Genomic DNA, 26,306 nt, shown 5'->3' with positions numbered 1-26,306 from the left:
ATGAAAAGGTTAAAGTTATAGGTGTTTATTTTGGTATATTTTCCTTTTCATATCACCCCAAACATTGGATACAATATAACAAACTGAATCTAGTTTACCCTAAAGTCACATGCTTATGGCTAGCAAAAGATCAAAGATACTTGTTGCTATGGATACATATATATGTATATATATATACTGAAACAAATTTGGGTAATTAATTACTAAATAGATTTCAGGATAACTTACTACTACTATTTTTGCTAAAGATACTGATAATGATGATGGTGGTGATGATAGCAGCTATTTTTTGACCACTTACTATGTGCTAGGTGTTGCCATAAGTACTTCACTCTTCCTGTCTATAATTTCAGAATGCAGAATCCTCGCAGAAATGAATATTTTTGTAATTCATTTGGCACAACTTATATTGACCTAAACTCATTTACTGGCAGACTTTACCTGTGAGGTTATTCTTAGTTTGTCTTTATCTCTGTTAGTCTGAATATTTATTTCTTTTGCTACAGATATGTTGGTAGGAAATATATATTAGATATATTAGTCTGGTTGATTACAGGGTGCTGCTTCAGATTTCATTACACAATATAAGTTTCATGCATCGTTTTACCATTCTCAAATCAGAAAAAAAATTAAAAAAAATTTTAATTGAAGTATAGTTGATTTACAGTGTTGAATTAGTTTCTGGTGTACATCTTAGTGATTCAGTTATATATATTATTTTTCATATTTTCCATTATAGTTTATTACAGGATATTGAGTATAGTTTCCCGTGCTATACAGGAGGACCTTGTTTTATCTATTTTATATATAGTAGTTTGTATCTGCTAATCCCAAACTCCTAATTTATTCCTCCCCACCTCATTTCCCCTTTGCTAACCATAAATTTGTTTTCTGGGTCTGTGAGTCTGTTTCTCAAATCAGAAAAAAATTGAGTTGCGTATCACATTTGGCCACCGGCAAATAAAGGGTTGTATTATCTCTACCCATCCCAACTTACAGATGAGGAGACAGCCAGTTAGCAGTGGATTCTGAATTTAAACCCAGGCATTTTAGTGCTAGTACTTGTGCTTTTAACCACCATGCTATACTGCCTTAAAAATAAGTATTTAAAAACATTTCACAGAAATAATTATTATTTATCTAATAAAGCTTCAGTCAGATTTGAAAAGAATTACTCCATTAATATCTCTCTGTTCTGTTTCCTATGTTAAATGCTTTCTTAAACACTAATGGCCATTGATTTTTTTTTTAATAAATTTATTTATTTATTTAATTGGCTGTGTTGGGTCTTTTTTGCTGTGCGCAGGCTTTCTTTTAGTTGCGGTGAGTGGGCGCTACTCTTCATTGTGGTGCGCGGGCTCCTCATTGCCGTGGCTTCTCTTGTTACGGAGTACGGGATCTAGGTGCGTGGGCTTCAGTAGCTGCAGCATGTGGACTCAGTAGTTGTGGCTCACGGGCTCTAAAGCGCAGGCTCAATAGTTGTGGCACACAGGCTTAGTTGCTCCATGGCATGTGGGATCTTCCTGGAGCAGGGATGGAACCTGTGTCCCCTGCATTGGCAGGCAGATTCTTAACCACTGCGCCACCTAGGAAGCCCCATGGCCATTGATTTTTTAGTAGATTCTGTCAGTCTTGATTGTTTTATCTTCATCCTAACCATCTGTTCTTTGGACTTCTTAAATTTTCAAAAGCTGTGTGCTGGTTTTTAAAGCATGCTGGGTCTTCTAAGAAAAAGTAAATATGGCTGCTGAGACAAATGATACTGTGAGGTGCTATATACTCTAAATAAAGAAGGAAGCCACCAAACAGTTTAGTATAGCAAGTAATTTGGACAGTAAAAAAAAATGTCACCTTAGTCACACATTCTCAGTTTACTGATTATTGATGAACATGTAGTTTACATGTTATTCTTGACATATGCAAATGAGCAATATGATCTAATGGCTGTACTCAGAGAAGTGTAGATAGAGCAAATAATCCTTACGTTTACTCATTAATATGCCTTCTTTAGTCAGCAGAGTTTACTGAGTAGTAAGAAGGAATTTATTGAACTCTGTTATGTGTTTCCACTGGCTACTTTTAGTACATTTCAGGACTTGGAGCTATTAAAAGTATTTTTCCTAAACTTTCATTGGCAGTATAGTTTCAAAGGTAACTTTTAAGATAAGAGCTAGGTAAATATTTAGCTATGTGTGTATTTTAAATATATATATGCATGTTTTTATATATGTATATATATAAATAAAATCATCTATTAGATATTGAGTGCTTTTCCTTATTCCTTAGTTCTTTGATCTTTAAAATTTTCATAATCAATGATACAGGATCACAGAAAAAGTCAATTAAATAGACAGGAAAAAACACGTTTCAGGTAAGAAAAGTAAACAATAGACCACATACATGATACCTATATCTTTAATTAAGAATGTGTATTTATTTATTTTTTAAAAATCACTCCTTAAAATTTATCTTCCCAATAAATTCAGTTTTAATTCCTAGAATGCTGACTTTATGTGTTTACCAAGTCACCATTGAGCACTTTCTTTGTGCCAGGTGCTATGCCAAACACCTGGCCTTACAGGAATGAGGTTCATGTCCTACTAGCTTGTTTAGGAGAGGGGATGTGACTGGGGTTCATGGTACTTTGGAATAAAGAGGAAGAACATCTAAATATACTGTCATATCAGGAAATGCTTCCCATACATAGGAAACTGTGCCAACATTCTATCTTTAAGGGCGAGATGGGTAAAGAAAGGTGCATTGGGTAAGGGCTTCTGTGGTAAAGGCGTCAACATAGGGGTCTGAAATTAGTGTGAAGTCACTTGGGAACCATATGTTCTGAGAATAAAAGTTTTGTGAGGGGGAATAATGAATGAGGCTTCTAGAGAGTTAGGGAGGAACTGCATTCAAGGATGTCCTTGATAATTGGCAATCTGGTTCCCAGTAACAAAAACGCTATATGATGTGGCTGTGGCTCTCTGTTTTATTTTAGTGGAGAAAATGACCTGTACATTTTGGCTGTTTCTCTTCCAATGTCTCAGAAAAAAGTGAAAACAGAAGAGTACAGTGTTGGCTAGGGAAGCTTCTACTTTTATTCATACTTTCCTTCCATCCCCCTGCCAAGGAACTGGTAATACAGGTTCAGGACCAAGGACAGTAATTGGGCCACATTTCTCCAAGTTTTGCCTTAGTAGGGGGGAGGGGTAGAAGTGGGCTGCCTAGACCAGCCTTGTCCTAGTCATTGGATAAGTGTTCCCTCGCCCTTGTTTCTCACTGGATGTGGCCTTTCCTAGCCATTGTGGTGTCAAAGTACAAAGGTCTGAGGTTCATAAGTGGGTTTCATGGAAAAGGGGCTCATGGATGCCTTTCAGTTTCGTTGATAGGCAGGCTTTAGGCCTGTCTCTTAACTTGGCCAAGTGAAGGTTACATATGATTCAGCTCATGTTTTCATGATTGTGAAGGGAATGTATTGGGGTTTGTGGCAAAGTCTGTTTGACCTTGTCCCTTCCATGTCTCTTTTACAAACCCTGTGAGAAGGGGTGACCAACAGAACTGAATGTTTATCATCCTGGATTCTCTCATCTTCTTTGACCTGTAGTACATATTGTCAATGGGGGTGAGACTTCCCTGAGGGGGCAAAAATCAATTGTTGGGGGTCAAAAAAAATCTTATTCTTTTTATGTATAAAGCATAGATGTACATGCAGTACATATACTATAGTGCATCTGTGGCATTAAATTTAATGGCGGGAAAATTAATGAGGAAAATGTCCAATAAAGCTTCTTAGGTGCACAATAGTAGAAAAGAAAGTTGAGAAACACTTCTAAAGCATGGCTTCTCTCTTTTTCTTTCTCATTCTCCTTGTTAGGCAGTACAAGGCTGATTCAGTGATTCATAATGTCATCACTATTCTGGATTCTTCGTCCTTTTTTGCTCTGCCATTCTTTGTGCATAGCTTTCATCTCCAAGTTTGCCTTGTGGTATAAGATGGGTGCTGCAGCTCTGCTATCATGTATAACTGAGAGGGAGAAGAAAGAGGAGGGAAGGGCCAAGTACACATCAGCTAAATTAGATCCTTTTAAAGAAACTATCTGTGATGTTACTCAACAACCTCTAATTTATATCTTACCATCTAAAATTTGTGTGGACACCCCATTTGTAAGGGAGGCTGGGAAGTGTAGGTTTATTTTTTATTTACCTATTTAAGTTGGGCACATTACCATTCTCAACAAAATTGGTATTCTGTTAATAAGAAATAATGGCAAATGGATATTGGGCAGGCAACTAACAGTCTCTCTTTTTTTTCTTCATTTTTTTAATTTATTATTTTTTTTGGGGGGGTACACCAAGTTCAATCATCTGTTTTTATACACATATCCCCATATTCCCTCCCTCCCTCTACTCCCCCCCACCCTCCCCGTCCCAGTCCTCTAAGGCATCATCCATCCTTGAGTTGAACTCCCTTTGTTATACAGCAACTTCCCCCTGGCTATCTACTTTACAGTTAACAGTCTCTTTAGTTGTCCCTTTGTCATCCATTTGCATGGCAGCTACCCAGGGTAAGGTATAATCTGTGATTTGAAATAGAATGACAGCTAAGTACCTCTACCTGATGCTGGGACTCATTAATCTGGTGCTTTATATTCTTGAACAAACTGATTTTGTGAATAAGCAGATAAAATGGATTACACGTGAGGGCAGTAAGTCCTTGAGAGCATTTCCTAGTGGGGAGAACACATGGTATTTGTAAACTGAGAACTGGCTTCTACATTCAGTTTACAGATCTCTGACTCAGAAATTTTTGCATTTTGAATATTGCAATGGAAACCATTAATTATTGGCTAATTACATTTAATAAAAACATATTGCTTAGAAATTCTGAGTTTTGTGAAAGAAAGGTAAATATTGAAATTTCTTAGATAGTAAAAAAAAATAAAAACATTGCGTTTCTTGCATTTGGATCTGCACTATGTTTTTCAAACAAAATGATGGTGGTATTTATTGAATACCACAAATTATAGAGTAAATGATAGCAGCAAAATGTGATCTTTTACAAATCTGTAAGTGCTAATATTTTTACTGTGTGCCAAAAATTTAGGGGGGAAAGGAAACTGCAGTGGAAAATTTCCAATTAAATGTGTGGATTTTGGCATAATTACTTCCTTCAGCAATTAAAGTGGCATTGTAATGGCTGGCAAAGCTCCAAGATTAGGGCACGCAAACACAAAGCCATTTTAACAGCACCATTGTGTTCAGTGTGTGGAATACATGACCTCAGTCCTTCTTGGGGCAGGGGGTAGGCAGTATTTGGCAGTGAACTGTTTATCTCTGTTTCTCTCTCCATTTCTCTCTAACCTTCTTTTTCCTTTTTTCCTTTCTCTCTTTTTAAAATTGGGTTATCATTTTGAAGGACTGTGATATAATAATCCTACAGGGACTGTTTTGGAGCACATAAAATTATGTTTGAGGATAATTTTTAGAAGAGACTTCTCTGTTTTTAAGGGATGGTTTTTAAAAGTATATTGGCTCTTGGATTTTTAAAAGCATTGTTTCCTTCAAATTCTATTCTGTGTCTTCAGACATTCAGCAATATTGGCCTGCCTGATGTTCTATATTTTGTACTTCGGTTAATACTGTTAAATCTTAAGCATTCATAATAAAAATATTTAAATGGCCTCAGCAATACTGGTAAATTGAAAGTTTTCTTGCCTGCTCTTTCTGTCCATGTAAAATGCTACTTAGTTGTCTGCCCCCTGTTGGAGAATCAGATATAGGAATGTTTTCCTTCCATGTTTTGAATATATAGGGCAATGAGAAAACATCCTGAAAGAGTAGGTAGAAAGTGTTAAAAAAGTAATACTTGGGCACTGAAGGAGGCACTGGGAGGAACAGAGGGATGAGGGAGCAGACGTGTAAATAGACCAGTATGACAAGTGTGTTTTGAGAGCTTAGGTAGAGACATGTGCAGGGGGATTTCAAAGAAGGCTTCTCAGAGAAGGTGATCTGGAGCTGAGTATCGAAGATTAAGTAGGAGTTGGCTAGGTGGAGAAGTGGGGGGAGAGCATCCCATGAGGGGAGCATGGAATATGCCAAGGAATGTGCCTGAGAGTGCAGGTGAACCCTGAAATTTCTACTAGGAGGCAGGACTCTTTTTTCTGCTTTGATTACAGTTTGGATTTCATGCTAAAGACCACCAGGAGTCATTTAATGATTTAGAGTCTGGGCTGTGATGGGACTTATGATCCTATTAAGGTTGGATTGGAGGGTGCTCAAATTGGATGCAGGGAAATTAATGGGGAGATTATTGTGTGTGTGAGAGTTTGAGGCACCTGGAATGGTGATTGAAATAGAGAAGAGAGGATGCAATTAAGCGATATTAAAGTAGAATCAGCAGGACTTGGTGACAGTTTTGGAGCATGAAGACAGAGGAAGAAGGTGGATGGATGATTTCCAGGTACTTGGTTTGGCTGACATGTATTGGTGCTGATGATGTGAACTGTGGTTGAGAATAAAGGAGGAGAAACATGTTGGATAGATGATAATGAGTTTTGAGATCTCTAAGTGGAAATGTCTAAGAGGCTAGTGTGACTTTGGGGATACCTTTGACTTCCGGTATTTAACTTATTGCTCTGCGGACTCCTTCTCAATCTCTTAGTTTGTTCTACTTCTTTCAGGTGCTCATTAAGTGTTGGTATTTTTGAGAGTCCATATTCATCACTCTTCTCTACTCTGTTCCTACTCATCTGTTCTCTTGGTTTCAACAACCTGCTCCATTGAAGACTCACAAGTTATTGTCTCTAGCTGGGACTTTTACGCTGAATTTCGGTTGCTCAGTCTAACTATGTACTTGTTGTCTTAATCTAAATATTCTCTAGGTATGTAAAGAGCAACATATCCTCATCTTCTCCCATTTCTTTTACAGTGTAGCATAGTCTAATGCTCAAGAGCACAGATGCTAGAGTCAGACTTTCTGGGTTTGAGTCCTAGATCTGTCACTTACTAGCTTTGTGACTTTGAGAAAGTTATATAGCCTTTCTGTGCCTTAGTGTCTTCAGTGGTGAAATGAGAATAACAATAATATCTACCTCATAGGGTTGTTATGAAGATCAAATGAGAATGATGCCTGGCACATGGTAGACACTATATAAACATCAGCTATAACCAGATCTTTCTGTATTTCCTATTCTGGTTAATGGCACCGCTATTCAATCATCTCCCCAAACCAGAAATGTGAGATTTATCTTAACTCCTTCATATCGTTTCATTCCATATTGAAGTGATCAAGTCCTGTCAATTGTCCATTCTCTCTGTTGTCTTCTTTCCATCTCCACTATAACTGCCTTGAACTTAACCTTTATCGTCTTCTTTCTCCGTGACCTAGACTGGTTAATGACTAGTCTCCCTGTCTTTTGCCTTCTCCCTTTTCGGCATTCTCTGTAGAGTGCCCCAGTGAACTGTAAATCTGCTCACTGAAAACTCTTCAGTGCTCTCCTGTTTTCATAGGAAGAAAAAAAATACAAGTGAATCCTCTAAGATCTCCTCCTGCCTCCTTTTCCAGAGACTTCTCCACCTAATCCTGACCTTTCTTTAGTATTTACAGTTCCATAATGTTCTGTGTTATGTAGATCTCCGTGTCTTTACACATCCTGATCCCCTGTGGAATGCCTCCTTAGCTCATGTCTCTCTGAAATAGTTTCTGGCTGGATCCCCAAGCAGAATAGATTATTCCCTGCTCTGTGTCAATACTTCACCTTGTATGGAGCTTAACCATAGAGCCTGTCACGCTTGTAGTTATTTGCATGTCTTTTTCCATCTGTCCCCCCTCCCCCCAGACTAAGATTATTTGGCTTTGAATGAATCAGCTACATGAATTAACTTATTGGAGGGTATGAGTTATACCTCTTGGCTTTAGTCAAAGGTATATTTAAACATTTGTTTATTGAACAGATCATCTGGTTAGTCATCATTACATCTATATTGAACAAAAGTATGTCCATTGTTTATTTGCTGCTAAGTTGGAAAATTCCTTTTAGCATTGTTGATACAGCCATTGTTCTCTTTTTAGGCTTCCAAAGGTCAATCATTTCTAAATTGAGCAATGATCATATTTCATGGTAACTAAGTTTCTGGAAGAGCCAATAAGAAATGTTATTAACATGGTTCTTAGACCATAGCATGGGAACTGTTCTGTATTTTTTGTTCAGGAATCAGGAAACCATGAAAGAGCATTGACTTATTGTCTGAAGACCAGTTGTTAAGACAGTGTAGATTAATGCTTTACTGAGGTGGGTTGAGAGAGAAGAAAGACATTTGAATTGTAGCTGCTGTGTGGCATAGAGAGGGAAGCACTTCTCCTGCCTTAAAATCTGTGCAGTCCAATCATAGATGAGGCATTCAGGCTAAAGAAGGGAGTCAATTTAATACTGCTTAGTCTCCAGATTACTCTTCTCACTGTACCTTGAAGGTCCATTTTTGAGTAAAATGGCACACAAATTTAAATCCACAGTAATACTAAAGGCACAGTCATTTTTCTCCATTAATTTAGCAAAGTTATTTTTCCATAAGATGTACTTACAGGAGAACCAACTACCTATTGCACAGAAAATAATAAAATTCAAATGGATGGTTGCACTGAATGGCTAATGAATTCTTCATAATTGTTTGTATCAGTGCCTTGGCTCTCTGTTGATGGAGGCAGGAATAAGGAACTGAGCTTTCCAAACCAGCACAGCTGGTCAACATCAAGGGGACATTCACATGGGGTCCGAGGCTCCTCACCTCCAAATTTCATTCGTGAAATGTTAAAAATTATCAAGGCTTTTTTTTTTTTTTTTCTTTTTAAGATGAAAGAATGCTAAAATATCAGGGAAAACACCATGTGGCTATATTGTAGCAATAATAATAGTACTACTTTTTTTCTGTGGTATTTTGATTTTTAAAAATTTGCTATGTGTTGCATTTCATTTGGTTCATGGGATTATCTCAACTGAAGTTTAGAGAATTTTGCCCATTCAGTGGCAGAACTGGGGCTCAATGTGAGGTTCTCTGTGTTTCATTGGAGTGCTCACCCCCTTAGCTGTCACAGCAGGGGCGTGCTGGGCATATGGTTCTCATGCTGCTGGGTCATCAGAATGACATCAATCATCTTCAGGGTGCCAGATTAGTCACTCACTCTTCAGAAGAGAGAAAATTCTCTCTTGTGCTTTGTTGTGCTCAGATATCCCTGTAGAGTCAGAAGAGACTTCAAAATAGCAAGATTTGGTTACCAAATCTTTTGACTTTTGGTGAAAATGTATGTGTTTGAGGTAGGATTGCTGAGAACCATGAAGGGGATACTTGAAACCTTTTATTACTCTTTTTTTTTTTAAAGCTCTTTGTTAGAGTATAATTGCTTTACACTGTTGTGCCAATTTCTGCTTTACAACAAAGTGAATCAGCTGTATTTATACATATATCCCCATATCCCCTCCCTCCTGCGACTCCTTCCCATGCTCCCGATCCCACCCCTCTAGATCATCACTGATCATTGAGTTGATCTCCTTGTGTTATGCTGCAGTTTCCCACTAGCTATCTGTATTACATTTGGTAGCATATATATGTCAATGCTACTCTCTCGCTTTGTTCCAACTTCCCCTTTGCTCCCCACCCCATGTCCTCAAGTCCGTTCTCTACATCTGCGTCTTTATTCTTGCCCTGTTACTGGGTTCATCAGTACCATTTTTTTTAGATTCCATATATATGAGTTAGCATACGGTATTTGTTTTTCTCTTTCTGGCTTACTTCACTCTGTATGACAGACTCTAGGTCCATCCACTTCACTACAAATAACTCAGTTTCATTCCTTCTTATGGCTGAGTAATATTCCATTGTACGTATGTGCCACATCTTCTTTACCCCTTCATCTATTGATGGACATTTAGGTTGCTTCCATGTCCTGGCTATTGTAAATAGTGCTGCAACCATTTATTACTCTTAATGCAAAGTTCTGTTTGCTTAATAAAAAAGTAGAGAAAAGTGTTAGCTATATTTGTCGGCTTACTTTTTAGCCAAACACATAATTATTTGTTATTTAAAATGTTTGATACCTTCTCTTTTGCTTTAATAATGTTCAAATGATTGTTACTAAATCTGCATTATAAATATATGGTCACAAGCATGAGTTGAAACAGATCCCAGCATGAAGGTATTAAGTAACTAAACCTCCTTTCTTCCTTCTTCCTTCTCTCCTGTTTTCCTACTTTCTTTTCTATACCTTTTTCTTAAAGAAAATATTTTATTGATTTGTTAAATGCCATTATTTAGACATTTAAGATCTATATATTTTTCTTTGGCATTTATACATCCTAAAACCTCATTCATGGCCCTAATAACTCAAACAGATGGCCTCCAGCTCTTTGATCTGGAGTTTTGTTTTCCTTTTATGCATTTTGATTCTCAAACTAACTTTTCCTTTTTAGGTCTAGGCACAGAGTAGGTGCTCTCCTTGTTTTTTTTTAAAGTGATTACTGAAAACATCCAAACTGGCAAATATTCTAATATAGTTCCTGGAGAATGTTAAGAATATCTAATTAAATGTATTTAGATGTTTTTAATAGGAGAATGTTGGTCTGTCTCATTCCTGAACTCCAGTGTAATTTATCTGCTTCCTTCTTAATGGTTTTCTATGCGCATGTATGTCTTTATTTTCCCATTAGATTTCATACTCCTGGTGCCTAACTAGTGCAGGCCCACGTCCACAGCATCTCCCTAGCACTTCTTAGTTTTTCAGTGATTTTTTTTTTGATAAGTAAGTAATTTATTTATTCAGGTGGCATTTTTAAAGAGCAAAAACAAGTCCATATTTTCACTATTTTAGTCATATACAGTGACATTCCAAATGAAATTTAGCCCTTGGAGTCAAGGAGTAAAGTCACTAACTTAGCTAAGAGGCTGTCAGAATTTATACTAGCACTTGCAAAATAAATTAGTTGTAAGTAGGGGAAATCTTGATTAATATTATCTCTGTGACTCTATTTCAGAGTATTAGTGGAGCTCAAGCCTTGGGTTTTGAAGCATTCTCACTGACCTTTACCAATTGTATAAGCTGTTGTTTACTGAAATCCCATCTGTGCTGAAGCTGTGTTCTGCTAATATTACTACAAAACTCATAGTATGTCCCATGCAATTATTACCCACTAAATCGTTAAATAACATTTCCTAACTTGAGGCCAGTGGTTCTTAAGCCATGGTGAACATCAGAATCCCCTGGAGCTTGTTAAGCTATAGATGCCACATCTTCCCCTGAACATTCTGAATCTGTAGGTTCAGAATGGATCCTGGGTGTCTGTAGTTATAACGCTTTCTGATGGTCCTGGAACCACTTTTTGGGAAACAGTGCCATTGAGTCAGAAATTTATTTTGAATGGAATTCTGTGATTTTTAAAATGATGATTCTTCTAAAAGTCTGAGGCATTTTAAATGTCTTTAAGAACCGTGCTATAGGTATGTTTATGAATTCTCTTTGACATTGCAGAATCAGTACTGATTTATGTGGCATTATAGAGGTAATTGTAAAATACTTTCTTTGCAGTTTTATTGGTCTAGTGTATATTAACATGCCGTTTTAAGCACAATATTTATTTGAAAAATCTCCTTTTTAATAAACTCCTGTCTATTGGGAATGAGAACAAACAAAAATCAAATTGCAGTATTTTTTTCTTTTGTTAATTTCTACGTGTGCAATATTTATCTCTACTTAATCCCACATTTTGTGTGTGACCTTTTATTGGAGAAAAATTTTAGGTATTTAGAAGATACAATCTAATGAGTCTTTATTACCTCTTATAGTGGTCAGTATTTGATGGTATTAATATTGATCTTGAAGCTGGATGGAGTGATGAATTTTTTAATTACCAAAGAGTTTAAGCATTAACTTCCACATCAAATGTTTTTGTAAATACTGGTTCTGTGAAAATAAAAATGAATTGAGAATACACAGTAGTTTAATGCAAACTTTTATTAATTCCAGCTAAATGAATGAATTACATATTCCAATGAAGTCATTATGATAATGCACATGGGTTAATATTAAGTATAAGGACCTTCCCCACTCCATCTTTTTTATTTTGCAAATGCCTCTTTTATAAGATGGGTCTAGCATCCTTTAGATATGTGATGCATTGAAAGGTTGAGAATTAGAATTACTGTGGAATTTGATTTGTGAAGTTATAGGTAATCAGAATTCCTTAAAATGTCTTAATCTATTCTTTCTTTTTTTGTTTTTAGGGACTTTCTCCCTCGAGGGTCAGGCATTGTAACGAGAAGACCTCTTGTGCTGCAGCTTGTTACTTCCAAAGCAGGTAATGAATGAGGACGTTTGCCACCTGGATGAGCACATCCCGTGGTATCTGTTGTCTCCATTCCTGGGTGTTGGGTCGTAGCAACAGAAATGCTTTTGTGATCACTCTACTATGGGTAGCTGCCTTTATTTCTCTCCAAAATGCTCTCTTTTTCATTGCTTTTAAAATTCCTTTTATTACATTAAAGGGAAAGTCTCATTTCTCATTATAATACATCTGTAATTTTACAGTGTGGCATAACCATTAATACCCCTTTGGTATACTTCTTTGTGTGTGTGTGTGTGTGTCTGGTAATATTTTAAAAGTAATTTAACATCCATCTCACATCTGTATGCATATTGTTGACTGAAAAAAAATGTGCAAGCTAAAAGTTGAGAGTTATGTTTTATTTGGTGGGATTTGTTAGGATTTCAAGCCAGGGAGGCAGCATCTCAGGTAATCCTGAGAGAACTGCTCCCAGGAGGCAAGGGGGGAGCTAGGATATATAGGAGTTCTGTAACAAAGGGTAGGTAGTAGGAACAAAAGTTTACTGTTAATAAAAGAAAACTAGATATCTCAAGTTAAGGAATTTAGTGCTTTTCTGAGTATGGATGATGCAAAAGTCTGGGCTCTATGAAATCATTTCTCTGATATGTACCTCAGCTATCTGGGGCCCATATCCTGTGTTTTCACACCCTGAGTTTTCTCAGAGCTCACCAACTCACCCTTTGGTGGTGGCTGCAATCACTGATAACTGTGACATCGTTTGTTTACTGATTTGGCAGGCAATATCCCATTTATCAATATGTATCAAGTGTATGTTTATCTATATCTATGTTATGTCTATATTTGGATCTATATCTAATATGCTGTTTTTGTTCTTCTCCTTAAACACCATGATAATTTGATAGGCAAATGAGTTTTGTTTTCATTTTTGTTTCTTAGTAACTGGTGGTGTAGAATTTTTTGTGTGTGTTTATTTAGTATTTGTATTTCTTCTTTTGTAAATTGGCTGTTTTTATCTTTCCACATTTCTTTTTGAGGATTTTAATACTTTTCCTAACAATTTCTTTGAATGCTTAAGATTGATGCACTTTTACAGTTCATGCCTCATAATCTGCAAAAACCAAGGTCATGGATGTTTACCCTTATGTTTTCTTCTAATAATTTTATAGTTTTGCTCTTACATTTAGGCCTTTGATCCATTTTGAGTTAACTTTTACGTGATACAAAGTAAGAGTTCAACTTCATTTTTCTGCATGTGTATATCCAATTGTCCCAGCACCATTTGTTGAAAAGACTATTCTTTCTCCATTGTATGTTTTTTGGCGCCCTCATTGAAAATCAATTGGCCATAGATATATGGGTTTATTTCTGGACTCCCAAGTCTACTCAGTTGATTTATATCTCTGTATTTGTGCCTGTACCATACTCTCTTAATTACCCTTGCTTTGTAGTAAGTTTTGAAATTGAGAAGTATAAGTTTTTCAAATTTGTTCTTCCTTTTCAAGTTGTTTTGGCTATCCTGAGTCCTTTAAAATTCTCTGTGAATTTGAGAATCAGTTTGTTTTATCCCAGGAATGCGAGATTGATTTAATATCTGAAAATTAAGTAGTGTATCATATCAATAGAGTGAAAACAAAAATCAGAGAATTGTCTCAATAAACTAAGAAAATCCCATACCCCATCATGAAACACTCAGCAAACTAGGAATAGAAGGGAACTTCCTCAACTTGATAAAGGGAGTGTATGAAAAACTCACAGCTCACATCATACTTAATGGTGAAATACTGAATGCTTTCCCTCTAATACTGGAAACAAGACAAAGATGTCCACTGTTGTCACTTCTATTCAGTGTTGCACTGGAGGTTCTAGCCAGGGCAATTGGGCAAGAGAAAAAAATAAAATATTGGAGAGGATAGAGTAAAATTATCTCTATTTGCAGATGATATGATCAAGTACATAGAAATTTCTAAGCAATTCACTAAAAAAATACTAGAATTAATAAATGAGCTCTACAAGGTTACAGGATACAAGATAAAGATACAAAAATCAATTGTGTTTTTATACACTTGCAATGCACAATCAAAAAATTAAAGTAAGAAAACAGTTCTATGAGTATGTACATTAACATTGAAAAGAATGAACTACTTAAGAATAAATTCAACAAAAGAACAAAACTTATACTCTGAAAACTACAAATTATTATTATTTATAAATGTATTTATTTTATTGGCTGTGTTGGGTCTTTTTTTGCTGTGTGCGGGCTTTCTTTAGTTGTGGTGAGTGGGGCTAATCTTCGTTGTGGTGCGCGGGCTCCTCATTGCCGTGGCTTCTCTTGTTGTGGAGCACAGGTTCTAGGCGCGTGGGCTTCAGTAGTTGCAGCACATGGGCTCAATAGTTGTGGCTCACTGGCTCTAAAGCACAGGCTCAATAGTTGTGGCTCACAGGCTTAGTTGCTCCGCGGCATGTGGGATCTTCCTGGAGCAGGGATGGAACCTGTGTCCCCTGCATTGGCCAGTGGATTCTTAACCACTGCCCCACCTAGGAAGCCCCAAATTATTATTTAGATAACTTGAAAAACATTCCATGTTCACTGATTGGAAGACAGTGCTGAGATGGCAGTTCTTCCCAAATTGATCGATAGATTCAATGCAATCCCTATCACAATTCAGCTGACATTTTGGGTACAAATTGTAGACATTTTAAACCATTTTTCAATGTAAAAAAATCTAAGTTTAATCCAAAGGAATGGACTCAAATGATGTCATAGGGAAAAGGCAAATTGCTTACAAATCTACAATGTACCAGATACTATTTGAAGCCGTAGGGATATAACAGTGACTAGGACAAAGTCTCTGCCCTTTTGTTGATTTATAGTCTGATTAATTTTAATTAATTTTTAATTTAAAAATTAATTAATTTTAATTAAAATTTTAATTAATTTTAATTAAAACTTAAAATTTAATGTATAGAAGGTTTACTCTTTGGTTATAAAATCTATATATTTATGATTAACAAAAAGTAAATATTTAGCATAATTTTTTTATTTTCATACTTTAAAAATTTTTTAACATTTAGTTTTGAAATTTATTTTCATGTATGAAGAAATAATTTTTTCTCCAGCCTCCTTTATCTTGTATTTCATTCTTACTGCAATCTGTTTATGAATATCTTTTTTGTTTTATTGTACCAACACTACAGTGTTGTGCCACGTGGCATGTGGGATCTTATGTCCCTTAGCTCCTCCCCCTGTAGTGGAAGCACAGAGTCTTCTTAACCACCAGACTGCCAGGGAAGTCTGTAGTGTTTTACTTTTAACAGATTTATAATTAGCTTTAATATCTATGTATCAGGGCTATAGTCTTCCTCCCATTATTTATTTTTATCTAGGGATTCTTTTCTATTTGTGTCAAAGTTTAGAAGATTTTTGTAAAGACAAAACTAGAATTATTCTAACTTCAATAGATTCATTAGAGAATAATTAATATCTTTAAAATAGTCATTATTTTTTTCCAATACAAGGACCATGCTATATCCTTTTATTTGCTTAAATTTTCTTTTAGTAAAATTCTTGATGGTCTTTATATAGCATCTATGCATTTCTAATTAGGGTGTTCATATTTATTTGTGTTGTTCTTGTAGTTTGAATATAGTTTTTTTGTCCCTTGTATTTTCTAACTCCTAATTGCTGATCTGTGCAAAAGCTGCTATTTTTAATTTTAATTCTTAAATTAACCATCTTACTCTACATTTGACAGGTTAAAATATTTTTAATTGATTCTCTTGGGTATTTTAGTTATATAGTAATTTCATTTGCATTTCTTAATTTGTTCAGCAAATACTTATCATGCAAATACTGGGATGGCTGAGAGAAGAGACTTATTGACCAGAATATTAGTAAGCTCTGTTGTAGTAGGGGCTTTTTATTGAGTATTGACATGGGAAAGATGTTCTTACATGTTGAGCTCCTTTGAGAAGGAACATCACCTGCTTCTTCCTTATACCCTTTTGTCAACAGTCTCCCAATCTTGTCCCTTATAAGCCCCTGACCATTCTTTCACTACTTCCCGTTAATCAGTGAGGATCATACCTTATGCCCCTCCTCTCTCTTCATGTGAAGTGGACTAGAAATTCTCCCCTCAGGGAAAACTTTACTATCCCCACAATCCTCCAGAAACCTCAAAATGAGGCTTTTGCATTGCACTACTCTACCCTAGCTGATGCCAGATGAGAACTGACCCCCCTCCTTTTTTTTACCCCAAAGGCACACTGTTCATAGGGAAGTCTGGGGTATGACTGTAGACTTGGGTTGATGGAAGACTAACAAAATGGCAAAAAGAAGCAAGGCGGGGGATATATGTCACTGTTCATGCAATTTCCTGTGCCTTTAGATCCTAACTGGGATTAAGTTCCATAAAAATTACTTTCTCTTGATAGATGCATTCATTCAACCAGGGTTTATTCAGTGATTCCTGTGTACCAGGCAAATATCCCTGTCATCATGGAGCTTATATTCTTGGAGAGAAACCAACAGCAAGCGCCAAAAAAGAAAAAGGAAAAAAGGCAAAACAAACATACAGAAGGTTAGGGGATGAAGAAAAGTGAGCATTCAAGCCATGAGCATTCAAGCCATGATGATATTTGTGTAGGCATAGGAAAGTTAGATGATTCTAAGGTGGGAACTGCTTATTTGTTTGAAGTTTAACAGGGAGGCCAATAGGTCTGGAGGTGGCGTAAGTGAGTAAGGGTAGTAGGAGATGGGGTAAGGAGAGACGGTGTTGCTGAAACAGGATAAAAACTGGTTGGGTAGGGTCTTGTGGGCAAGGGACCTGGAAAGGGAACATGATAGGAGGATTAGAGCCTTAAAGTAGGTGCCAGTGGATGTAAGAGAAAGAAATGATAGAGTGATTCAGGGATTGAAAAGTGGGTTAGGTTAATACCTTTACTCATGAAGAAGATGAAGGGATACCTCTTTTGTTGCAACCAAATGGAAAGAGGAAAATGCGGGGGAAACTGCAAATAAGTGTGTACTTGTAGTGGATTCCTCGTTTGATGACTTTATTTCCTCTAGGAGAAATAGGAGACAAAGTATTTGCTGATAATGATTATCTTTTTATTTCCACTGGTATGTCTTTCATTTCTCTTTAATGCCCTGCCAAGTTGACCAGGACTTCCAGAACCTTGTTGTGCTCCTAGTTTGTTGAAAATGCCTTTTGTGTTAAATTATGCATATACTATTTGCTATTTGTTTTTCCTGGTAAGGAATTATTTTATTCCTAATTTTTAAAAGATTTTAAAATCTAATAAATAGGTTTGTAATTTTATTGAGTGCATTTTGGCATTTATTGAGATTATTTTTTAAAAAATTCAGATATGTTCATCCTTACCTTTATAGATTTCTTATTTAAGCATCCTTGCATTCCTAAGATATACTTGATTATAGTAACTTATTCTTTTACTGTACTGTTAAAGAAATTTCACTAATTTATTTAGGTTATTTACATTTCTTTCTATACACATCTATCTTGTAGATGTTACAGAGTTATCAAGTGAAAGCTATACTAGTCACCATAAAATAAATTGAGTAACACTCGTTCTGTCTTTTGACTTTCTTCTGTTAGCTTAAAAATCCAGTAATGCATTTTGGGTCTGTTTCCAATTAAGGAGGGCTGCTAGCCTGGCTTATTACAAAGGGTTATGCCTTCACCTCAGGAGTTCAGAGACAGCAGCCATGGGTAGTAAGAGCCTGGGCGAGGTTAGCCTTGAGGCTGTGGTTGCATTGGGTCCTGAAGCCTGGGTGTCATGCACATGGGGAATATTCAAAACCATGTAGGTACTTAGTGTTCTAATGCAGAGATTTTCCTGCCATAATTCTAGAAACTTTTATAAAAGGGTTGCTAGCCCAGGACACTGACTGTGCAGAAAACTATAATAGTAATTTGCCACCATTTTCTTGAGCATTAATTATGTGTCAGCCCTGTGCACTTTGAAGATTCTTTTATTTAATCTTTACAAGAACCTTCTGAGATAGATGTCGTGATTCCCATTTTAGAAAAAGGTTAAGCTGTTTGTTCAAGGCTACACTGTTGGTAGGAGTGGGGATTGCTATTAGTATCTTCCTGACACTGTTAATATTACATTTTTAAAATAAGAAACTCAAACTGCTTGATTTATATTTTTGCAACACAGTTTATGTTTTTATAGGGTATTTTTTCATGTAAAGGAGCATAAATATAGTAATAATAAATACAGAAATTAGTTAATTCATAATTATCTAATTTCTAACGTAATGCCCATACAGTAATATTTAACTGTTTGTCTCCACCTGCTGTTGTATTAGTTGCTAATCCAAGCCAAAAATTATAGACACTATGCCTTATTCTATGTCACTTGTTTTAGGGCACTTAGTACTCAGCACAGAGGACACTCCAAGAAATCACTCAGTGTTGTGAGAAAGGTGAGAAAAACCACCACCTCTATTTTATCAACAGTTTTAAGTGATAAAGTCATGGTCGTTTGGTTTTGGAGAGAGGCATTTCTGAAGGTATGGCCTAGGTGGACAAGAGTTGGACCAAGCATCGGTAAAGTCTTGGGTGAGGACTGCAGTGTCAAGAGCAAGGAAGTAGGGAGAAGGTCTTCATAAGACAAGAAGACAGTTTTCAGTGCCTGGGGGTTTCCTTCAGTGTCATGCTGAAAGTGGGTTATACCAGCTCCCAAGATCAGGCTGTGCACCTGTCTTCCCATCTCTGTAATCAGTGACATCGGTGGTGGTAGCTTGAAGTTGGTCATGGTGGGAATATTTACAGTACAGAAATGGGCAAATCAGGACTTCGCCCCCCAGGGTGCCAGATGTTAAACATTTACCAGCATACCACTGGTTTCCTTCAACACCTGATCTTACTGTTTACTGGTTAAATGACATGTCAGACTGAGAAAGCAGTGTGTCTGAGTGTAATATTTTGATGTCACTACTTTAAGAAGTGATCTATTTGGAGTTTGATATGCCCTCTGAAGGAGAGGTGGTTTTTTAAGAAATCAAAATCCAAGTCATTCTCTGCATTAAAAGTTACTGTTAAGGACTTATACAAGTGGAGCCTATAGGTCATGGTTAAGGACAAGTGATTTTGTCTCCTGGAGAACTTTTCTGTTAAAATATTTCTCTAAATGCTATTATATTCCCACACTCTCCTTTAATTCAATGACATTAATATAAGAAAAGAGGTATTAACCAGAAATTACAAAATGGATACATTAAAGGTAATTGTTCAAATTACTGAAGTAGTCTTTCTTTTGTGGAAGTTTTCCTTGCTGCTTCCATGTATGTCAAATATAATAATTCATCAAAATTTGATTTACCACTTTTGTATTGTGTCTGCTGCACAATATAACGTGTCCATGTTTTAAAAACTGCTTAAGACTTGTAATTTATTAGAAAATTATTACTATTCAGTATTTTGGGTCCTTGTTAGAGTAAATAACCGTTTTAATAAAGATGCTCAGTAACAGAAATCAGAAAATTTGTTTCGAAGGCACCAGTTAACTAATGGGATGAGGTGGAGAGAGAAAGTTCAGGCAGCAGGTCTGAGAAACAACAGGAAAGCTTGTGAAGGTGGAGAGTCACTGTGTTCCGAGTGATGGGCTGCACACTGGAGTCCATCTTCAGGTCAGCATGGAGAGCACTGTGAGTCCCCTGGGGAACTGAGCCAAAGGGTATTTGAGGAGATTGCTTACTACTACAATGGCCAGGGAATAATTAATTCTAGAGAAAAATGTCAACTTTTCACAGGTGAGGTGTTTTAGTAGTTTGTACATTAGTTGGATTCTAAGTCCTGATTTATGTACAGTGACCAGGACTTGTTTTCTAGTTTCATAAGTTAGACTGACACATACTTGGTGGAAACATTCAAGTACTGTTTTGAATAACAACATTGAAAATATTTTAAAACTACCTCTCATTTTGTTTTGCATTTAAATATCTGAATTTAAGTTGATATTTTAGAATAAGATAGTCATTTTTGCAGAGGATGAAATGTTTATTTTTTTTGATCATAACAAGTTAACCACATGGTGAAAACAAATGTGATTCTGAAAACATTCTTTCTTAACCACAGCTTTGACCTTGTTCTGCTCCAGTGCTGGTTCCCTACTGTTTTCCAGAGTACAGGTTACCACATAAAGTGTAGATTTATAGTTTAAAGTCCCTTGAGTATAGTTACTCTTAAATTTTAATGTGTGTGAAATACCATGTGGATTCCTGGGCATCACCCTCAGAGGTTTTGACTCAGTAGGTCTAGGGTAGGGCCTAGGGGTCTGCATTTTAAAGAACTACTGTAGGGTGCTTCTAAAGCTGTTGATCTTTGAGTCACACTTTGAGAAACACTTATGACAGTTTCATCTAATTATTTTACTGTTAGTATCTTTTCTTTTACTACATACCTTTCTTGCTTCCTTTTAATAGGATCTTTTTTGTTGAGGAATTACCTATTGTTCTTTAAAAAGTTGTCTAAATTTTTGGTGATGGAGTCTTTCTATAGGTCTAAGCTCTGTGCTTTGAATATAACAGGAATTCATTCAATGCTGAATTGTATTCTCCTGCTGCCTGGGCATCTAGCTTAGACACCAGCGCACCTGGCCTTGGTATTTTTAAGAGCCTCAGGTTCTTCAAAGACTATCAGATGTTGAGGTTCTAAGAACGCCAAGTTTTGTTGTTAACATAGCTGGCTTTCCTTCCAGGTGTAAGTGTAGAAACGTAAAAACCATCCAGGGGAAATCTTCATTTATCTCTTGGAGCTGGAGTCCTCCTTCTTGATTTCTGATAAGCCCGGGAATTCCCATTAACCCCATGGAATGTCACATAATTATCAAGCATATAATCTTAATTCTGGAAAATATAACTATCAAGAATAAATTAGAAATATTTGGTGGGGGAGTTGGACAAAGGGGGGATGTTAAATTTTCTAAGAAGTTTGAGGGTCACTGGCATAGAGGGAATCAAAGGGTTTCACCTTTCTGGAGGATGCTTTGGGTTTTTATTCCATGAATATTGGACATAATATAATAAATGAATTTCCAAAGGTCTGAGGTGGAAGAACATTCTTGTTAAATGGATAGAGATGTAGAAGCTATGAGCATGTATTAGCGTAGTGCTGTGTTGAAATATTCCCAAATCTATAACCTATTTTATAGAGAAGCCGAATGGTTCTCTTTCAGGGTTCTCATAAACTTTATTTTTGAGGGGGAAATAAGGTAGTTAGTACTGTTTGGAACTTTCAAACAGACCTGCTTTAAATCTGGTTTGGTGGTTCTTTCAGTATCTGTGTAACTCAAAAAATCAAACTTGTTTTTATGTGTGGTTATTGAAATCTCACCATGAATTACTGGTTATATTCACTTATTAATTTTTTTCTTTTTTCGTTTCTTTTTCTTTGCTGGCAACACTCTGAAACTGTTATTTTTCTACCAATTTTCTCATTAACCTTTTTTCTCAGTTTAAATGTTGTCTGTGTGTTTATTAATAGACTTAGAATTTCTAGTAGCTAAGTTACATACCTTCCAGTACAAAGTCAAGAGCAATTTTCACTCAACTCTCAAAATTTAGAGAAAAGTCAAAGAGCTATTCTAAGCAAACCTGACCCAAATTTTATTTCTTCATGGTTAGATGACTGCCCTTTAACAACATATACATTTCCATTTAGGAAGAAAATAAGCAAATAAAAAGTATTATACATGCCTCCTCAAAGAAAATGAAGAAATAATACACTTCATTAGAATTACCACTCCTGATTGTGAGGTTAAGATAACTTTCAAGTTGGCAATAATTTGTTGTTTTTTAAGTATTCTATTTTAGGGAGAAGGGATTGAGGCTTGTATCTCCCTTAAGTTTCCAAACCAAAAATTATAGTCCTCTAACCTTACACACTTTTGGTCCATCTCATATTTACTGTAGGCTTATGTCTGCTTAAAATAGTTAGATAGAAGAGAGGCATCGGTTCCCTAATTCTGGGGCTTTTCTTTCTTTTCATTCCCCTCCTTGCTCCCATTTTTTTAAAAAACGAGTTTTCTTGAAATAATTGATATTGAAGAGGACCGAAAGATAAGCTGTAGAGTTGTTAATATCGGTTTAAATCTGAGAGGAGGAGGTATGATTTTTTTAAATAGAAAGAAAATGAATAGACTTGTTTCACATCATGCCCATGGCTATAGCCAACTAATAATTATTACTTAACTGCCCCTTCCCAGCTCTCATTTTTTCCCCTTGAGCTTCTAACAATAGAAATCTTAGATCAGGGGTGTCCTCTATATTTGCATTTGTTAGATCAGTCAAGTAGTTTAGAATGCATTTTCTCTGCCTTCTCCTCCTCTGTGGGGCTTGTTTTACCCTTCCTGCTGCCACAGCCTATATCCTCCTCTTTGTGTAACATTGACTTCAGTGGTCCCTTGACCCTGCTACTGTTGAATGGTATGGTCTCCAACCGGAAGAAACTGGTTGTTCTGTTGTCTGAACAGCGTAAGAACAGATCATAGTTGAGCTACTCTGCTGGTTTATAAGATGCTTTTGTACTAACTGAAGGTGTTTATTTTGCAAAATGAACTAAATTCACATTAAGTACTTTTCAATTAATGGTGTTAGTTTAATTTTAACAATCTCCTGCAAGTCTGGTGGAATTTCTTCTCATTGTTTTCCCCAGAATGTATTTGTTTTATAAATTTTTATCTTCATGTTTTTGCAGTAATTCATTCATTCAGCTGTTCATTAAACAGATTTTAATGCCCACAGTGTGCCACATGGAGAAGTTGCCAGTTTGTGTCCTGCATACCAATGTTTCTTCAATTGTTTTCCTGTTATTCTCATCTTGACTAATATTTAAAGAAACTGATTTTTAAAAATATCTGCATGAGTAATACAGTGGATGGAATTGTCTTTCTCACTTTAGTTTTTATTGTTCCATTATGTAGGAATATGGGGTTATGCAATACTTAAGTATTATCAGAAGACTGACATACATACGTCTGTAACGCGTGTTGAAAGCAACCTGAGTCCCTGTTCCCTTGCAGGGTCTTTAATCTGAGGCATGCCAAATGGTTTACATTTTGAATATCCATGTGCCCTTGTTGTTCTCATTCCTCATCAAAACCCCTTTTCTTGACATGTATATGATATATCTAACTCTTCATCATTGTATGATTTTAACATTTCATCCTGCTGTATACAAATCTACTAATGTGTGTATTAGACTCTATGTGGGCTTTTCGTTGACCAGGTATTAGTGCCGGATTCAGAATAAATACAGACATGCTTAAATATAATGCAGGTTTATTTTGATTCACAAGGTAGGTATAATCTTGAGAAGTTGTTTAAATTGTTGCTGGCCTTTTAAATAAATCTTTTTTTTTTTTTTTTTTTTTAATTTTTTTTTGGGGGGTACACCAGGTTCAATCAACTGTTTTTATACACATATCCCCATATTCCCTCCCTTCCTTGACGCCCCCCCCTCGAGTCCCCCCCACCCTCCCTGCCCCAGTCCTCTAAGGCATCTTCCATCCTCGAGTTGGACTCCCTTTGTTATGCAACAACTTCCCACTGACTATTTCACAGTTGGTAGTATATATATGTCTGTGCTACTCTCTCGCTTCTTCTCAGTTTCCCCTTCACCCCCCGCCCCCTCCCATACCTCGAGTTCTCCAGTCCATTCTCTGTATCTGCTTCCTTGTTCTTGTCACTGAGTTCATCAGTACCATTTTTAGATTCCGTAAATGTGAGTTAGCATACAATATTTGTCCTTCTCTTTCTGACTTACTTCACTCTGTATGACAGATTGTAGTTCTATCCACCTCATTACATATAGCTCCATCTCATCCCTTTTTATAGCTGAGTAATATTCCATTGTATATATATATGCCACATCTTCTGTATCCATTCATTTGTTGATGGGCATTTAGGTTGCTTCCATGTCCTGGCTATTGTAAAGAGTGCTGCAATAAACATTATGGTACAAATTTCTTTTGGGATTATGGTTTTCTTTGGGTATATGCCCAGGAGTGGGATGACTGGATCATATGGTAGTTCTATTTGTAGTTTTTTAAGGAACCTCCAAATTGTTTTCCATAGTGGCTGTACCAACTTACATTCCCACCAACAGTGCAGGAGAGTTCCCTTTTCTCCACACCCTCTCCAGCATTTGTTGTTTCCAGACTTTGTGATGATGGCCATTCTGACTGGTGTGAGGTGATACCTCATTGTGGCTTTGACTTGCATTTCTCTGATGATGAGTGATGTTGAGCATCTTTTCATGTGTTTGTTGGCCATCTGTATGTCTTCTTTGGAGAAATGTCTATTTAGGTCTTCTGCCCATTTGTGGATTGGGTTATTTGCTTTTTTGGTATGAAGCTGCATGAGCTGCTTGTATATTTTGGAGGTTAATCCTTTGTCCGTTGTTTCGTAGGCAATTATTTTTTCCCATTCTGAGGGTTGCCTTTTAGTCTTGTTTATGGTTTCTTTTGCTGTGCAAAAGCTTTTAAGTTTCATGAGGTCCCATTTGTTTATTCTTGATTTTATTTCCATGATTCTAGGAGGTGGGTCAAAAAGGATGTTGCTCTGATGTATGTCAAAGAATGTTCTGCCTATGTTTTCCTCTAGGAGTTTTATAGTGTCTGGCCTTACATGTAGGTCTTTAATCCATTTGGAGTTTATTTTTGTGTCTGGTGTTAGGAAGTGTTCTAATTTCATTCTTTTACATGTTGCTGTCCAATTTTCCCAGCACCGCTTATTGAAGAGGCTGTCTTTTTTCCATTGTATACGCGTGCCTCCTTTGTCAAAGATAAGGTGCCCATATGTGTTTGGGCTTACTTCTGAGTTCTCTATTCTATTCCATTGATCTTCCTTTCTATTTTTGTGCCAGTACCATACTGTCTTGATCACTATGGCCTTGTAGTATAGTTTGAAGTCAGGAAGCCTGATTCCACCAACTCCATTTTTCCTTCTCAAGATTGCTTTGGCTATGCGGGGTCTTTTGCGTTTCCATACAAATCGTAAGATTTTTTGCTCTAGTTCTGTGAAAAATGCCATTGGTAATTTGGTCGGGATTGCATTGAATCTGTAAATTGCTTTGAGTAGTACAGTCATTTTCACGATGTTGATTCTTCCAATCCAGGAACATGGTATGTCCCTCCATCTGTTTGTGTCGTCTTTGATTTCTTTCATCAATGTCTTAAAGTTTTCTGCATACAGATCTTTTGCCTCCTTAGGCAGGTTTATTCCTAGGTATTTTATTCTTTTGGTTGCTGTGGTAAATGGGAGAGTTTCCTTAATTTCTCTTTCTGCTCTTCCGTTGTTAGTGTATAGGAATGCAAGAGATTTCTGTGCATTCATTTTGTATCCTGCTACTTTACTAAACTCATCAATGAGTGCTAGCAGTTTTCTGGTAGAGTCTTTCGGGTTTTCTATATATAATATCATGTCATCTGCAAAGAGTGACAATTTTACTTCTTCTTTTCCAATTTGGATTCCTTTAATTTCTTTTTCTTCTCTGATTGCTGTGGCTAACACTTCCAAAACTATGTTGAATAACAGTGGTGAGAGTGGACACCCTTGTCTTATTCCTGTTCTTAGAGGGAATTCTTCCAGTTTTTCTCCATTGAGAACAATGTTGGCTTTTGGTTTGTCATATATGGCTTTTATTATGTTGAGGTAATTTCTTTCTATGCCCATTTTCTGGAGAGCTTTTATCATAAATGGATGTTGAACTTTGTCAAAAGCTTTTTCTGCATCTATTGAAATGATCATATGGTTTTTATCCTTCAATTTGTTGATATGATGTATCACGTTGATTGATTTGCATATATTGAAGAATCCTTGCATCCCAGGGATAAACCCCACTTGATCGTGGTGTATGATTTTTTTAATGTGCTGTTGCAGTCTGTTAGCTAGTATTTTGTTGAGGATTCTTGCATCTATATTCTTCAGTGATATTGGTCTGTAGTTTTCTT

The 26,306-nt window shown here is 36.4% G+C and overlaps 1 protein-coding gene across 5 annotated transcripts in view; it reads left to right on the top strand.

The window, feature by feature from the left end:
• The window catches only part of DNM3 (dynamin 3), a 552,008-nt gene that overhangs the window by 66,546 nt on the left and 459,156 nt on the right, over nt 1–26,306 (top strand). For all 5 annotated transcript variants that reach the window (XM_057725664.1, XM_057725665.1, XM_057725667.1 and 2 more), the window contains exon 2: nt 12,265–12,338. In XM_057725664.1, the coding sequence (XP_057581647.1) occupies nt 12,265–12,338 (74 nt within the window). The remainder of the gene's footprint in view (nt 1–12,264; nt 12,339–26,306) is intronic.

This window comes from Hippopotamus amphibius, chromosome 3 (assembly GCF_030028045.1).
Source record: "Hippopotamus amphibius kiboko isolate mHipAmp2 chromosome 3, mHipAmp2.hap2, whole genome shotgun sequence".
Classification (NCBI taxonomy): domain Eukaryota; kingdom Metazoa; phylum Chordata; class Mammalia; order Artiodactyla; family Hippopotamidae; genus Hippopotamus; species Hippopotamus amphibius.
The sequence above is the reverse complement of the archived record's forward strand: the minus strand, read 5'-3'. Positions and strand labels throughout refer to the sequence as shown.